Raw genomic sequence first — 16,521 nt, forward strand, 5'->3', positions numbered from 1 at the left:
CTTTCTTTGGCTCTCATCCCAACTGCAAGGAGATCTTGCTTTGCTTTAGTGTTTTTACACTGAGCTTTTGTTCTTGCACTGAAAACCACAAACGCCTCTCTGAAGGTGAGAGGAAAGAGGGAGAGCTGTTTAACTGCTCTATGAGCAACTCATTCCAATAACCCTTAAAAACTTCAACACTCAGTTTCAGAAACCATTCTTCCTTACTTTTTAAAATCTAATTTTCATGTTTAAGGTAAAAATCAACCAGCAGCATGCAATCATCAAAAAATTTATCTACATCACTACATTTTCCATGCTTTCATGCAATTTGAGCCTCGTATTAGCAACAGGTCCATGTTCAACAACAAATCAAGGTCTGCAATAGGTCACTTTGTGAATCTGACACAGCATCTTCTGCCTGGTTGGTGCCACAGCAGCCAAACAATTTGCAAATTGCTCTAAAAATAAGTTACGAATTATTTTAGCCTTACGGTAATTTTCCAGACAGAATGCCAATGTTAAAACCTTTGGGGGAAAAAATAGGAAACACACAAATCCCAAGAGTTTCCTTGTAAAAGCAGAATATCTTTCCACTGGAATAAAAGGTAGAATTATTCATTTGCAATTCTCTGCTCCTTTTGGTAAACAGGGAACACCCCTGAGGTTTGATAATCTCACGCAGGATGAAATAATTCTAACCTCCAAAAAGGTGACCTCACCAGCAATGATGTCATCTCCTTGAAAGGAAGAGAAGTAACACAGGGCTGGTGTTAYAATCTGAAGAACTTCACAAGTGAAGCCACTTTCTAAAAATATTCCAATAATTTAGGGGATGGGAAGTGATTATTTATATTTTATATAGAAGGCAGTAACAAATCCTATACACATGGACAGTTACTTTGAAAGGCTCTTTTCCAATGTTCCCTCCAAGAAAAACAGAAACATTTCCAGGAAAAAAAATATAGAAGTTTACAAATGGCAAGTGCTGACTTTGGATGTGTTTTCAACTTGAATTGGTCGGGTTTTGAGTTTGATAACACGAATGTGTTTTTGTCTGCTACCAAGGGAACACTGGAATTAYTTAAAATATGTAATGAAACTACAGTTAAAAAGCTGAAGTGAAAGACATTTCCAGCATCTTGCTGTCTCTCAGCAAACAGCAGCCCAAACTCACCAACTCCAATTCATCCTCCTCCGACTGTACTCAGCAAACAAGAGGGATAACACAGTTACTAAAAATAGCATTGCTTTCAAATGAAAGAAAAAGTCACGTTCGTGCTTCAGGATTTTGATTCATTTTAATTAATAATGTGGATTTGCTACCTGATTCTGTAGATAATWCTGCTAGAAATGTAGTATTTCATGAAATTGGTGTCACACAAAACCTGCTGTACTGAGAGAACACTGGCTTTGGGGAAATTGGTGCAGCAGGAGCTTGGTGAGCCCAAGGACACGGCTGCACACGTGGATGTGCTGCACAGCACTCTCTGGCTGCACTGATCCAATAAAGCAGCTCAGCAACAAAGTACTTGTCACACACAACCACCATTCCATGCCAGCATCTCCACTCCCAATCTCCTCATTCCCCCAGAAACACAGATAAACCCAAAGCTGAATATGATGTTGTTCTCCACAACACAACAGTAAATAGGTGCTGTGCACCACTAACATCAGAACTGCATTAGTGTTTCTATTTTTAATTAAAAGTGTAATTTTCTCTTTAATCATCAGCCAGTATACTTCCTATCTCTCATATACTTCAGTATTCCTAGAAAAACCTTTTTTTTTTCAAGAATCCTTACTCTGAGGCTAATTATAGCTTTTGTTACTTGGATTAATTTGGTACTATTCATCATGAGTACCAGTAACAAATGTAAGCACTCGTGGTAGCTTAAAAACAAATAGGAATTATACAGAGAGTACTTGTGTTGTTTATATCCTGCTCCTGGTTATGGCCCATTCTTCCACACACAGAAAAMAGCCACAGAGACACTGAAAATTTCTACACGGCAGCAAAGACTAAGACCAAAGGATTTGGCCAAGTAAATTAAAGGAAAAGCAGAGTAACACTTCYTGCAAGACCAGTTCTGGGCGCAGGGCCGTGGTTGCCTCATGGCTGACACGAAACTCGTGTGCTATTCCCAGCCTGGCTGGCCAAACATCGCTGCCCAGATGCCAMAGCAGCACTGCAGAGCTCCTCAGTGTCTTTGATGGCCTCGCTGAGGACACGACAGCACCACAGGACACCCAAGGTCACGTTCCAAAGGGCCACATCAAACAAGTGCTGCTCTCAGCCCTTCCTCACCACAGAAGCTGCACTTCACATCCCACAGCCATTACRACCCAGGAAAAGCAGGTACAAAATGTGCTTTAGGGCACGTTAATAGAGTTCACATCACCAATAACATCAGCCATTCCTCCACAGAATGATGGATAACCCTTTTTAAAACCCACATCCTCCRAACCACCGGAGCTCTCGGTATTGAGTCAGTGGGATGTCAGATCACAGCACTGAAGTCCTTGTCCCTGTCTCTGGGATTGTGTTCTGACCACATTTAGGACTGCTATTTCACACTTGGTAAAATTCCATACAAACTGAACTTCTCCCCAGCTCAATTTGTACTTTCGATTTTCATCAGTGACATTTCAGAATACAAACACCCCTCTACTCCTGTACCCTAYGGTAAGCAGGTGAGACAGTTTCTCCCTGTGCACGTGGGCACAACATTCCATTTTCACAAAGCCAGACCCAGAACAAATGTTTTAACTCACCAGTGGTGGCATCATGCCCTTGCTGGAGGGTGGGATGACGACACGGAGGTCGGGTTTGCGGTTGTTCATGCCAAGATTTCCTCCTCCTGGTGGAGGTGGAGACTTTGTAGGCATGACTTTGCCTAGGCCATTCCCACCACCACCAGTACCAAGTAGACTTGGGGAAGCTCGGGAATTCACAAACCCATTTCCTGAAAGAGGAAAAACAAATGGACCGTAAGACTGAGGAGAAGGACAATACAACATTTTGGTGCTCATGTACCAGTTCTGAAACCTTTCTTTTGTAAAAATTCCAATAACAAACTTCCCACAAGAGGCTGAGTATTGATCAATCGAACAAACACAAACCACTCTCACCAGGGGATCAATATGTAAAGGGAATATCACTTCAAGGGCATGCTGTGGCAGCTTAAATGCTGAGAAGAGCAAATTGCCAAAGAACTATTTCTAATAACATCCGCTGCGTTTGTTTTGCCCTTTGAAGCTCCTCCAGGCTGAGCCTGCAGAAAAGTGAGGGTTTTGCACAGCCCCACTTGGTCCCCACCCCCCCAGAGAATGGACTGCACTCAACTGTTGCCTGTGAGAATGAAAGATCAGCTCTTAAAGTCTCTATTTCTGAAATTTATTCTTCATATACCTCCAAGATCTGTAGGACTAATTTCAGACTAATGTCTGATTATCATATTTTGCAACAACGAGGGGAACAAATCCTTTTCCTTCAAATTCATTCCAGCTCTACACATCACTTATGCCCATAGGTTTATTTAACAAAGTCTTTCTTTGTCTTACTCCTGCTACTCATTTTAAGTGGAATTAGACAAGCCAAAGCCTACAGGTCYGAGATTCAGCAGTAAAATCTCCAAAAGCTGAATATGCTCAAGGCAGAGGCCCCAGCTTACACTCAGAACTGACCAGAAAACAGTGCCAAGGCAGTAAATCAGTGAAGTGCCCAGTATTCTATTTTCCCATCCTGACAGAAGCACCAATCATGTTAACCAAAATACATTTCTCAGAAAAAAAATTTAAAGCCACATTCCAACACAGAATCACATTTATAGCAACAATTCCCAAAATACACAAACCTTATTCAGCTCCAAACAGAAAAAAAAAAMCTGTTAAGGAGAGTTTTGCAACAGGGAACCCCATAGTTCACCCTACAGAACCTGTGTGTGTGTGTGTATAAATAAACACAATTCATAGTAAGATTCTGTTTGCACTAATACTGYGGTTCTGAAAGCAGCTTTTATAGCCACAATCAGGGAAAAGTCTACGAGACAAAGTTCACAGTGTGGGAAATTCTCTCCTAATCGCCCATAGCGCCACGCTGGCATGAATTTTGCATTATTATTCTAATTTGAATAGGCCCCTATGCCCAATCCAATTTTATTGCATTAAATACATATTAATYTAAAAGCAATTAAAATAAGAAAGTTGTCAGTGTCACATTCTACCTTCTTTAGCAACGTTTTTAATGCCTTTAAAAGCACAGCAAGAAGGAAGAACAGCAACATTTATCAGTAAGGACACAAAACTTCATGAAGGTGCCTGGTTCTACCAAGGTACTCAGCCAGGGCACACTGAGACCCTCAATGGGAACTCACCAGGAAGCTGCTGAGGAAGCCTACTCTGGATTTACTCACTATGTGCATTTCCTTCTGTGCCAAAAGCCTGACCATACATGGATGATCTGATATGTCCCTGGAGTTTTCCAAGGTTAACAGAGCAAGAAGGAGTTATTCTAATTTAATACTTTCCTGATGCATTTGTATAGGAGGTATGGGAATATGACTTTTAACTCAGAAGTTATGGGAGAAAGAAGGAACACAGCARAAAATAAAGTTTTTAATGTCAGCATTCTTCCTTCTGTATTAAAAAMCACAGCAAAAACTAATTTTGTGATCCATATTCCTCAGCAGAAAACAGCAGAATTTATTTGGATGCTTCTAGGTTAGTAATAAAATTTAGTTGGGAGTGGTTAAAAAGTTGGGCTGAAGCTCAGAATACACACTAGAGTTAAATTTACTCTTGACTGGTAGGAGAAAACTCTCCACAGCTGGGTCACRTGGAAAAACCAACAAGCCAAAGGAGAAATTAAGTTCTGTGCTACCCTTAAGGTTCCTGAAACAGAGAGAGTTTTCGTAGAATCATGATTTTGTTAACACAGTCATGCATCAATTCCTATCCATTATAAATGAGCGCAGCATGAGTTACAGCCAGCCCCAGAGCATCAGACTGCCAGAGACATCCTACACAATGGACAGGGTAAAAATGAAATGCATTTGCAAACAGACACTAGGGAGGAAAAATGTAAGAAAATGGCATCATTTTTACCAAATTCTGTCTGAAACTTAGTTACCTCCCATTTTSAGCAAAAATGCCAGAACATTTAAMGAACTTACTGTTATAAYAGAAGTAAAGTCTGGGCTTTAATGYAGTAACAAATAGCATTTTATTACTCACTGGGGCTGTCAGTGTTACCTTTCCATGGCAGGGCTGAGGAGTTCTGAGCAGAGTTTAAGCTGCACAACAATCCCACTCTGAACAAACAATGGGGTTCTGTGCAGCACTTTGGTCCATCCTATGATACCATTTCCTGTCCTCTGCTTGCAAGTATTTCAGTAGCCTGTGTGTTAAATCTGGACAGTGTCTTTCTTCCACACCCAACCCAGTCATTTCCTGAGCCCTTATTCCAAGGCTCTGCCAATCCTTCAGAAACATTTCATGCTTTCAGTGGTGCTGTCAAAAACAACAAACTCCCTGCCACTGACTGCTCTGCGTAGTATCAGGCAGCAGCAGGGCAGAGTTAAAGCATTTCTTCTGACAAAAGGCTGCACATTTCTTAGAGGAGTACTTAGAATATATTAAAAATGGGAGGAAAACAAAAAAAAAATCTTAAGTGTTCAATACTATGGGTATGAATCTGCTAGCAGCCCTTTGTGATAAAGAGCTGGCACTGAACACTGGGCAAACACTGGAGTGTCTGCATCCATTATCTGAAGCATCATATGCTGGGGCTGCAATAAGAGTGCAGAATATTCATTTTTAGTATGAAACTTCATGCCTTTTTCCTTTTAATAATCTAATARGAAAATCAAATTACCAGTTAAGAGTGAAAGGATAACTAAACGTGTGGTATTTCTTAGAGCAAGGTCAGGAGCCAGAAAAAGATAATGAGTACAGGATGATGCAACTGCAGGGCCCTTTGCCAAACTGAGCCCTTAATAACTCCATAAATTCCACTTACTATTTCATATAATACAGAAATTGTTTCTACTCTACCCACTATACATCTTCCCTAAAGACAATATTTYATGTTTAAAAACATTTTCCAACTGAAAATGGAAACAATATAAAATACTACATATGTGTAAAAATATGACTGCTTTCAGTTCAGAAGGAAGAGTTTTATTTAATTCTAATTCCTTAAAACAGACGTGAAAGCATGTTCAAAACAGTCCTTTGGAAAACAGACACCAATGCAAATATAAGCTCTCAATTATATGAATCATAATTTAATTAGATTTGATGATAACAAACCCTGCCAACGTACATTAGTCTACTTCTTGTTTAGTCAGAAAGTGTTTACTTTTGAAGCAACTTCTTTTCTGAAGCGAAATGTTACAACCTACCCATGATACCAACTGGATATTCTGCCTTCAGAGACATAATACAGCTTAATCTCATTTACTGTCCTGCAGCCCAAGACACAGCATTCAATTACATGAGCCAGACTCATATTTCACTGTATAAATCACATCAGCTGAAACAATGAACACACGTGGCTGGAAAGTACTCAATGTACTTATTACTACTCAAGGAATAAATTACAGGCATTGATGCCATTAATCTTTTTTTTTTTTTTTGGTCGTTCACTTTGGAGAAACTGAACAGTTACACAAAGTTCTGGAATAATTGTGGGCAAGCAGTTAATCCATATAAGATTAAGCAAAAATCAGGACTGTAAAAATATTTATGCCTCAAGTGACATCATAAAACACAACAGTCGTCACACAACTAGAAGTAAACTGAAAACTGTGTTTGCAATAAGCCATTGATTCACGAGGCATCGGAAGGGCAGATAAAATCTACTGAAGGAAAACATTTACATGAAGAACCTCAGGCAGAGGGACATACTGCACATAAACCCAACAATAGCATTTCTATGTGCATTAGTTGCTCAATTTGTTTACTTTGGGGTTTAGTGTGACAGATTCAAGTGGAAATTGAAAACAGCATATGCCATTCCTACCATTTGCAGCTTTGCACAGCAATCACTGCTGATTCTACCATCGTTTCAAAAAGCTCAAGTCCTGTATCAGCTTTGCATGAAAGAATTTACTGTAATATCTCAAGGAAGCTGAAATAAATGTATTTCTATGGATCTTTACAAATTAGTATGTCAGATAATGCTATGATTAGAATTAAAATATACTTTTGACAGTAAGATCTTGAAACATGTCTAACATGTAAGATCTATGCTTCTAAGGGAGTACTTTAGACATTTAAAGGCAAAAAAAAAGAAATACACATGACTAAACGTCAAGGGAATGCTTAGTCATATTACAGAACTTWAAAAAAAGTTCATTTCCCAGGTTGTTGGAAATTTTCTTTTGCCTACAGCTACATAAAAGGAGAAAGAATTTTCAAGGATATTTAGAATTTAAAGGGGTGGTTATTATTCAGAATGCAACAGCAAACCTAAATAAAGGCATACTGCTCTTGTGTCTAAATGGTGTTTTTCAGGAGGCAGTGGGATACTCCTCACTGGGTGTCTCTCATTTCACAAACAAACATGACAAGAGAGGTATGCACAGAGAGCCTTTCTGTTATTGGAGCCTCTGGTGCACTCTGCAGTGGCAGCGTATTCAGACCTGTGCAAGACCAAGCTCAAAGGTTCTTTTATCCTCAGACACACAAAAAAAAGCTCTCCCCATCAGCCAAGCCCTCAAGACAAAGGGAACCATCTACAGGTGTGGCTTTTCACAGTTCTGTCTTGATCCCTTTCTGGCAACTCCAAGCATTTTCCAGGTGTGTGCAAGCTGTCAGTGGCACCTCTGCGAAATCCCTCCTCAGGATCAAAGACCACACATGATCTAGACTGACTCTTAGTAGAKATCYAACAGCTCACAAGACACAGCTTTTCAAGCAGATATATCCTTCAGTTCTACTCTAAAGAAATTCAGTATTCCTGAATTCACATTCTCAGAATGTGAAAATTAGTAAGGACATTAGAGAAGATAAAGCTCTGGAACAAAGAGGAGAAATTCAGTACCCAAGCAGACCAGGTCTTTTTTACCCATTCTCCTGATGGTGAGAATATAAGAGGAAAGCTATTTTCCTTTTTATTTCTTTTCCAAAAGATCAACTACATCCATTATCTGCATTACTGACCTGAAGGGCTACTTCATGGACACAGAAATGTACAGGCAGAAAATACTGTGCCTTTGTGAAATCATTAACAGCCTTCACTTCCAAAAGGCCCTTAAGAATCACCTGGGACTGGGAAGAACTTAGGTCTCAGGACTTGTGGTTCTCATGCAGTACTGGCAATGAAAACCAGCTCAGGTCATTGGCATGGCTCTGGCCCAATGCCACACGTGAAGGGTGTGGAAGAAAAAGCAGAGACTGAATAACTGTGGTAGTACTTCTGAGCTTTTCTGATTCTCAGAGTCCTCAAGGATGAGAAAAGGTCACTGGAAGTTGATTTCACAGATGATTCATGGTATGACAGCACATCTACTGGAACACACTGAAGCAGAACTCACGGCAAACTGAAACGTCATCCATCCATCCCTTCCTCCCTCCGTCCATCCATCCCTCCCTCCCTCTGTCCATCCATCCCTGTCCATCCATCCATCCCTGATCCATCCATCCCTGATCCATCCATCCATCCCTGATCCATCCCTGATCCATCCATCCATCCATCCATCCATCCATCCCTGATCCATCCATCCATCCATCCATCCATCAGACATCAGACTGCCCATCACAAATTGAACAGGGTTTAATACTGACCAGGAGCAACAGGATAATCAATGTTCTAGCTCAGAAAATTTGATCTAATTAACAAAAAAATTAAATTCGCTCTAGAGCAAATTCTGTTATAATGCTGGACATTTTTCGCCTCTCAAATATGGTATATTCGCCAAGTAAAAATTTTCAGCAAATGTTTTTTATGTGGTGGGTAGAACTTTAAAAATATTACAAAATGAAAATGCTTTTTCAGAGTTATGACAGCTGCATGTGAAGTAAGCTCTCAGTATTATAAAGTGATCACAAAATTTTCTGTTCTGGATATAAAAAACCACCTACCAATCTTTGCTACAACACGCAGATATTTTTACTCAGTTATTTTCCACAGAAAAACTGTTAAGTTGGCAGATTGACTGCTAAAGCAAATCATTTCCATTCCAATCAAGTTACCCAGGACTTGAGAAAAAGACTCGTGTGAACTCAGTATGAGCCATTTTATGCAACATCTTTGTTTGAACTGGGTCCCAAATAAGCAAGATAACCTTTACTTGCTTGTTACTAAGAGATAAAGGCATATAAGTGTCTTTCAAGGAAATGAGAATAAAATCTCAGATGCACAAGAACTTCATAATATTGAAGAAGATGAGCTTTTCCTTTATTTTTTATATGAGAATATCTGGGAATATGGATACCAGTACTCCATCTTTACCTCTGACATCACTCCTATAAATTGTGAGGTGCAAATTTGGCACATGRCCTTTCACTACATCCATAGGAGAATTCTCCGTTCCTGAGAAGCTAAGAAAAAAATCTGGAAGCTAGAAGAAGAAAATAGATTTTTTTTTAAAGTGAATTCTACAACAAATGCAGCAAGAAACTAAAGCCATTATTGTCTGCAGACATAATTAACATGAGATACATTTCAACAGCAGCTGTCAAGCTCAAGTTGACAGCAGATTAAGTCAATCTGGTTACGTATGATTTCTTGATTGTAGTTGTAACTGAGAAGGTTCCTGTGCACCTGTCAGTAGTTAAAAAGTTTTTTATGCCATAACTTACTGCAAGTGGAGCTCTGACAACTCAGGGTACCTCTCTGATTTAGCATTCTGGTGTTAACCAGGTATTTGAGTTTCACTGGAGGTACTTAAAGATCTTGTACAGTCACAACTCTCACTTGTATGACAAACCTTTCTAGAAKTGAGTGGGTATAACATCTTGGGTGTGATGTTCTGGAAAGTAAGAGATAAGTGATGCATTTTGACTTTTTACATAAACTATTAATAAATGCAAGGAGGAAAACATTTTACTGCATTAAATATGTTCCCCAAGCYGCTGTAACTGGGCATTTCTGGAGTTTGATACCCTACAGCAAGCACTGTAACCACTGTTCTATTTGTTTATTGAATTTGTTTATTAAACTGAGACTGCTGGTATTAAAGCCTGATTTTGGAAAAGAGGCCTGAAGCAGCCTGATAATAAACTTATTTAGTCTGACTCAAAAAATTCTATGGAAATCAACATCTGACCTCCACAGTTTCTAAAAATAGTCATCTTTTTTYAACTGAGGAAGTTTCCTCCATTTAAAATCTTGCTTACCTGATGGAAACCACTCTTTAATATTTCATATCTTTACTGCACATAACCAAGGAATGGATAAAGAGTGGAAAGTCAATCCTGTGCTTTCAGCCTGGAGAGCTGCAGCATTTTTTATTCATCAATTCAATTGCCTGACTTGATGTTCAAAGAACTTTTTCCCAGCTGCGACATTAAGTTGCCAGTGGGCAAACACTGAAAGGTCAACAGTTGCTTCTTTAATTCCGTGCTATGAACACTTCCCAAAGGGAGTTAGGTGTGTTTGCAAAACAGAGCTYCAGCCACCACGACTTCCAACGGAACAGGAGGAATGTGACCGAAATGGGTGAACTGTCATTTATTTTGTCTGTCTGTGGCACAATACATTTCAGTGGCTGCCTGTCCCTGTATCAGAGCAGTTAATTTTGTCTAGGCGAGACAAAATATTATTGAAATGAAAAAGTGCTATCATATATTTTTACTGCAGACCAAAAAATACTGTTGATTTGATTTTTGGCAAGATCTCTAATTTGTTTTTAAAAGAAATTCTGATCATCATCCAAAATTAAGACAGACCCTAGCTATCAGCTTCCAAGATTTATTGCTTTCTTCATMTAACTGCTAGAAAATTATTAGCAAGATACACATGGCAATATAAACAATACAGTCTGTATTTGCTTCATACTGACTGRCACCACAACCAGCATCAAACATCCAGGTCCTTCGAATGCTAAAGTTGAGAACTGAGCTGAGTTGCTTTTAGTGCAATAGTTCAGATTTGGCAAATGTAACGTTTTTAGAATGCTGTAATTACACCCATAGAGAAACACAAAAGCAGGAGCAGCATGCTACTACYGAAAATCACTAAAATAAAAAAGGCAAATATTACTGAAGTGAAAAGGGCRCAGCAGTAAAAAGTTAAATGCCTGATAAGAATTTATAAAACTTGACAATTACAACGCACCTAAAAAAATTACAATCTTTCTTCTTCCACAGCCACTTTTTCAAAAGGGTCATAATAAAAAATTGCTTTTGAATAACTGAGAAACCAAAACCACAATACCATTTTTTAAAACAAAGACATGATACTGCACTTACCCACTGGACTGGTACCAGCTCCATTTGGCACTGAGAGATCAGTTGTCCCCAGCATTCCACCTAATCAAAAGAAGCCAGAGCATTAAACTCCCTTGTCCATYACAGTCATTCTGTACGGCAAAACTACAACTGAAAATGCACCAAACCCCTGAGAGCTTGTCACCTGGGAGGGTTTTTGTGGGTTCTGCTCCAAGGTGAGCAGGGGGTGTGGAAGCAGCCCCAGGAGCTCACCTGCGTTGCCGGTGCTGGGCGGTCTCTGCGGCGCCCCGGGGGACACGTTGCGGTGCAGGGTGGCCTGAGGAGGGGACAGCATGGTGGTGTCTGTCAGCGAGGAGCTGGCTGCCAGGGATGGGGACACCAGCGAGCTCCCTGGGTTACTGTAGGTTAAAGTGTTGGGATTGGACACTGGAACTGTSACCGACATGGAGAAGTTCTGGGCAGGCAAGCCGGGCTGCAGGAGAGAAGATGAGGGACAACAAGACAACACCGTTAGCATTAATTGTGTTTGCAGAAAYAGCACATTATAAAAATTCACAGTTACAATCAATCAGTTTCTTGTTTTTTATTAAAAGAAAGTTAATTCTGTTAGTTTTTTAACTCTATTCAGCATATAGTTTTAAATCATCCATTTGTTGTAAAGTATRGTATTAAATTCTTACACATCACATAATTACAGTTCCAAAAAATTACTCAAACTTCTAAAATATGTAAAATTCAAACAGAGAAAACTGAAAATATTCATATGAATTCACAAGCTCATAAATACAACAAATTTAACAGTTAATTTGGATTATTACAAAGCAATAACAGGCTAAACATGTCTACAAATCAATGAATTRTACCTTCAAAATGTAAGGATAAACATGCACGTTACAAACAGTTATTACACAAAAAAGAACAAGTTAGTAATAACATTTTCTAGTAATAACTCTGCCAAAATATTGCTACTAATCTCTTAAGGCTTCATTTTTCAACAGGCTAAAAATTATACAGATCTTTAGAAAGTCACAAAGTTCAATAATTTGAATTTAAACATTTCAGGTTCCACAAACCCCTGCTTGAAWAACCACTCCATCTTTTGTGCAAATCTCAATTTTAATTCTAGTTTTTACTTTTCAAAAGGCAACTGTTTTTCTGCAGTATATATGTTTGTTATTCAACAGCTTTGAATCAAAAGCTGAGCTTCCTGCCCATCTATGGTACTCATTTGGTCATGACTAACTTCTTTGGCCTTTGTCTCATTCCTATCCTTTGACAGTGATGGGTTTCTGAAACAAAAGGGACTATTTTCTTTCACAASTCTCATAATTACTGGAAACAAAATCATAACAGGTACAATTTAAGGGTAAAAACCCAGTAGTATTTATGGACAGAATAGAGAGGCGACAGTTTTAATTTAGAGGTCAAAGGCAGATGACCAACTCACATGACCTAGCAAATATACTTAAAAAAAACCTGCAATTTCGTCAYGTGTCGCTTAAAAAACACTTAGAATTATACTTCTGTATGGAAAGTTAGATAATACAAGAAATGTAACAATAATTATATTAATTAAAAGAGCAGAATATATTCTCTACMAGAAACAAAATCTCTTACTAGCAAGAGCCAACGACAATGTCCCTACTGAAGCATTCTAAGAATAATCATCAATTTTTGGCACAGATGGATGGAAAAAGTAATGAAGCAGAACAACATAATGTTAGCAAATCATTCACAGTATCTAACCAATGACAAGCCCTCCTGGTGCTTGTTTTCAGGGGAAACTACTTGAAACTACTCAGTATCTACCAAAACCAGGGTGTTTTCGAAGAGCGYGCTGTCAAGCAGCTCAAACTGAACTGGAAATACCTGAATATGCTGAACACACTGCGAGAAGGTAACAGCTGGAAGCTTTTTTTCTGGAGGTTTCTCAATACAGAACCAATAAGTGACAGCCTCCCCCCACACCTTACAATAAAGGCTGTCTCTGCCCATCTATGGTGCTCGTTTGGTTACGACCGAATTCTTCACGCTTTGCCTCATTCCTATCCTTTGACAGCAATGAGTGCATGAGAACAAGAGAAACTGGGTTTTTATACAGCCCCAGAAGTACTGGAAACAGAAACAGAATTGGTCAAATGTAAGTTACAAAKACAGAGCTGTAGAGCTATAATTTTTATTTTTTAAAATGTCTTTTTATTTACACTGATGTCTGCACAGACATTTAGCCTGTTGRCCAAAGACCCATTTAGGTATAAAATAGTGAGAGATAAGGCCTGAAGATGTCTCAACACARAAATGCTGGATATCAAAAGCTTTGAAACTAAGCAAAAACCAAATGATAGTGGCTTTATTCAAGCATTAAGTGCTAACAGAAGTGATGCTGGGTGTCATGACTGTCAGTTTGCTGTTCATTCCCCAGAGATCTCTTATGCTCTGAACGATGAAATGATTTCCAATATCAGCAAGTCATTTGGAGCCACTACTCAACCGCCATAGGGTCTGTGCAGATTAACCCACCCAGTCCATCTCCTTTAATTGCTACAAGATTTGCCATGGTAAAATATTCAAAGATTGTGGCAGAGCCCTGTATTAGTTTTCTTAGAAAATACTTACTAACACTCAACACTAACGGGTTTTTGTGGGTGGAAATTAAATGTCATCATGAACACCTCCACAAAAAACATGCAACATTTCCACTCCTTTTATTCCCAAACTGAAGTTCTGGAGCCAAGTGACTTATGGCTGCACACTGRATTGGCACTTGGGAGAAAATTTTCAAATATCTTTCAGTGTCCAAGAAAGCATCTGTTAGAATTCCAGCAGGAGCAAGCAGCAATCTTTTGAGGCTCTCATTGTGCAGCAGYCTTGATTTTAAATTTCTAAATAACTTTCTCCAGCCACACTCAAGTAAAATTAATTCTACTGGTTAAATGACAAAATTAATCCAATTCTATTTGCCTGCTTGTCACATACTGTAAAATTYTGATCAACAGACAGATGAAGACCTACAAGATGTAAATAAATGATCCTACATCCCACAACAAAAATCTATCTTGGTAAATATATTTTAGGTAGGATTAGGTAATGCAGTAGGATCCTCAAATTGTGAAATGTTATCTCATGCTCCAAAGGTATGAAAAACTGTGAGTGCAAAACCAAAGCTAGAGGTGATTCTTCTTATTCTTTACGATAAAATGTATTTTAACAAGASCAGGTATCACAATCTCATTTTTCTTCAGAATTATTTTTCCTTTCTCAAGCCATTACATCCTCTTGTCTTTGAAGTGGTTTTCAGTGGTAAGCAAATACCATGAAAAGTCTCATGCATGTAAGAGAAGCACAAACCATACTTTAGTACTCACTGCGATTTTATGATTCCGCATCATATTATCAAAYTCTTCATTAATTTTTTTATATTTTTCTTCTGTATGTGGCGTGAGCACATATGAAGTGTCAGGGTCCGGGCTGTCGCACCCTCTGTGTTCCTTCTTGTTCAGAGCCTAAATAATGAAGTTAATAAAAAGGATCAACAAATAAAAAGTAGAGATAAAATAAAAGTACTTACAGGGCCTCGCTTGAAAATAAAATCACTATCTTCATTTAGTTTGCTGAATCTGTCCTCCGATAGTGGACTGTGCTCAAAGTAATCGTCAGCATCAGGGCTCTCACAACCATTAAGGCCTTTCTTTCTTAAGGTCTGAAATACAATTGGAAAATTCACATACAAATCATACTAACTTGCCAAGAAGTTTTGTACACTACTGAATCATTCAGAGCCCCTGAAACTACATGAGACTTTCACAGACAAAACTCACTGCACAACAGACAGGATCAGTCTTTTAAGATAGTGGCAAAGTACACAAAGAGAAAAGGTTCATCCAGGTGCCATCTCACAGGTAACTTCACCCTACACACACTTCATCTCCCCAGCATTCCATGCAAAATCATTTTTAGACATTCGCTGATGGAGTGAAGTTGCCTGACAAGGAACATTCAAGCCTGTGGCAAAGGAGTTCATGTATTAACTGTAATTAAAAGCCAGTTTACTGGATCCTTAATGAATTGATTTTAGCATCCCAATTTTAATATTCACATTTTAAAGAGCATACAGTTACATTGTGAGAAACACGGTGGCTAAAATCTTTGATCCAATTAAACAACAGCAGGACATTAATATATGTAACATTCCATCTCAGTAGTTGATAAAGGCAGGATCTTCCTGCACTTCTGTCATCCTGCACAATAACAAGAACTGCAAAAAAGAAATTACATAATCCCTCTCTAAAATGACTGAGTTTGCTAAATATAAGCTTTTTCAGAGTCCTTTAGACTAACTTTATGGAGCTATTTCCTGTTTTCTGATGGAGAATTCACATCAACATCCCCTGGAAAAAAAAAAAGCAAGCTTGTCTACAACYCAGCCCTTAGAGAAAGGATGTGAAACTACTGAGACCAAATTATAAGATATATTTGTATTTCTTTTTTTTTTCTTTTTCACCCTATTACACAATCAGAATATTTTCTCTGCAAGTTCTAATTTACAACGAAGCCAATATTTAAAACATTACCTGTGGAAAAACGTTTATTTTTTTAAAAAGTTTCAAAAGGAAAGCAATATAAATTTTAAACAGATACATGTTTATCAGCACATAAGGCAGCAGTAGGACTATACAGGCACGAGGGAGTTGTGTGCTTCCTTTTGTCAGAAATTATCTATATTCCATGAATTTTACATTAAAACCCCTAAAGATTAGAAATCTGCAAGCTGACGTTTCCAGCACCATTAAAAAAAATGTATGTTTTCCTATAGAAGCAATTTCCRTAACGCACTGAAAATCCGACTTATAAAACAAAATGGTTTAGCTCGTAGTATTCACCAGCATCTTTTTTACTGTCAACGGATTCTTAGTACAATAAAAAGCACACACKACTTCCTCACTATTCATATATATGCAAAACCCTGCTTATTTCTACYGCAGTTTTAAAGCAGGAATCGAAAATCCAATTCGCCGCCTGAAATTCTTTAATATCACAGTTCACCATAAGCTGCAATTCCTTCTCAAGTTTCCTGGCTTGCTCCACATATCCCACACAGTATCTGGAACTGCCACAAAAGTGTAATCACTAAATCAGCATATGGGG

At 38.5% G+C, this 16,521-nt stretch overlaps 1 protein-coding gene across 3 annotated transcripts in view; it reads right to left on the minus strand.

Annotated features, from left to right (window-relative positions):
• The window catches only part of MEF2A (myocyte enhancer factor 2A), an 82,905-nt gene that overhangs the window by 12,376 nt on the left and 54,008 nt on the right, over nucleotides 1-16,521 (minus strand). Inside the window, exons 4-8 of one of the 3 annotated variants that reach the window (XM_057375301.1) lie at nucleotides 14,945-15,076; nucleotides 14,742-14,879; nucleotides 11,629-11,848; nucleotides 11,398-11,457; nucleotides 2,755-2,945 (exon numbers count right to left, since the gene is read on the minus strand). In XM_057375301.1, coding sequence (XP_057231284.1) covers nucleotides 2,755-2,945; nucleotides 11,398-11,457; nucleotides 11,629-11,848; nucleotides 14,742-14,879; nucleotides 14,945-15,076 — 741 coding nt within the window. The remainder of the gene's footprint in view (nucleotides 1-2,754; nucleotides 2,946-11,397; nucleotides 11,458-11,628; nucleotides 11,849-14,741; nucleotides 14,880-14,944; nucleotides 15,077-16,521) is intronic. The other 2 variants (XM_057375299.1, XM_057375300.1) reach the window with 2 other exon arrangements.

This window comes from Malurus melanocephalus, unplaced genomic scaffold, assembly GCF_030028575.1.
Source record: "Malurus melanocephalus ecotype Western Australia unplaced genomic scaffold, MMel_1.1 scaffold_244, whole genome shotgun sequence".
Taxonomy (NCBI): domain Eukaryota; kingdom Metazoa; phylum Chordata; class Aves; order Passeriformes; family Maluridae; genus Malurus; species Malurus melanocephalus.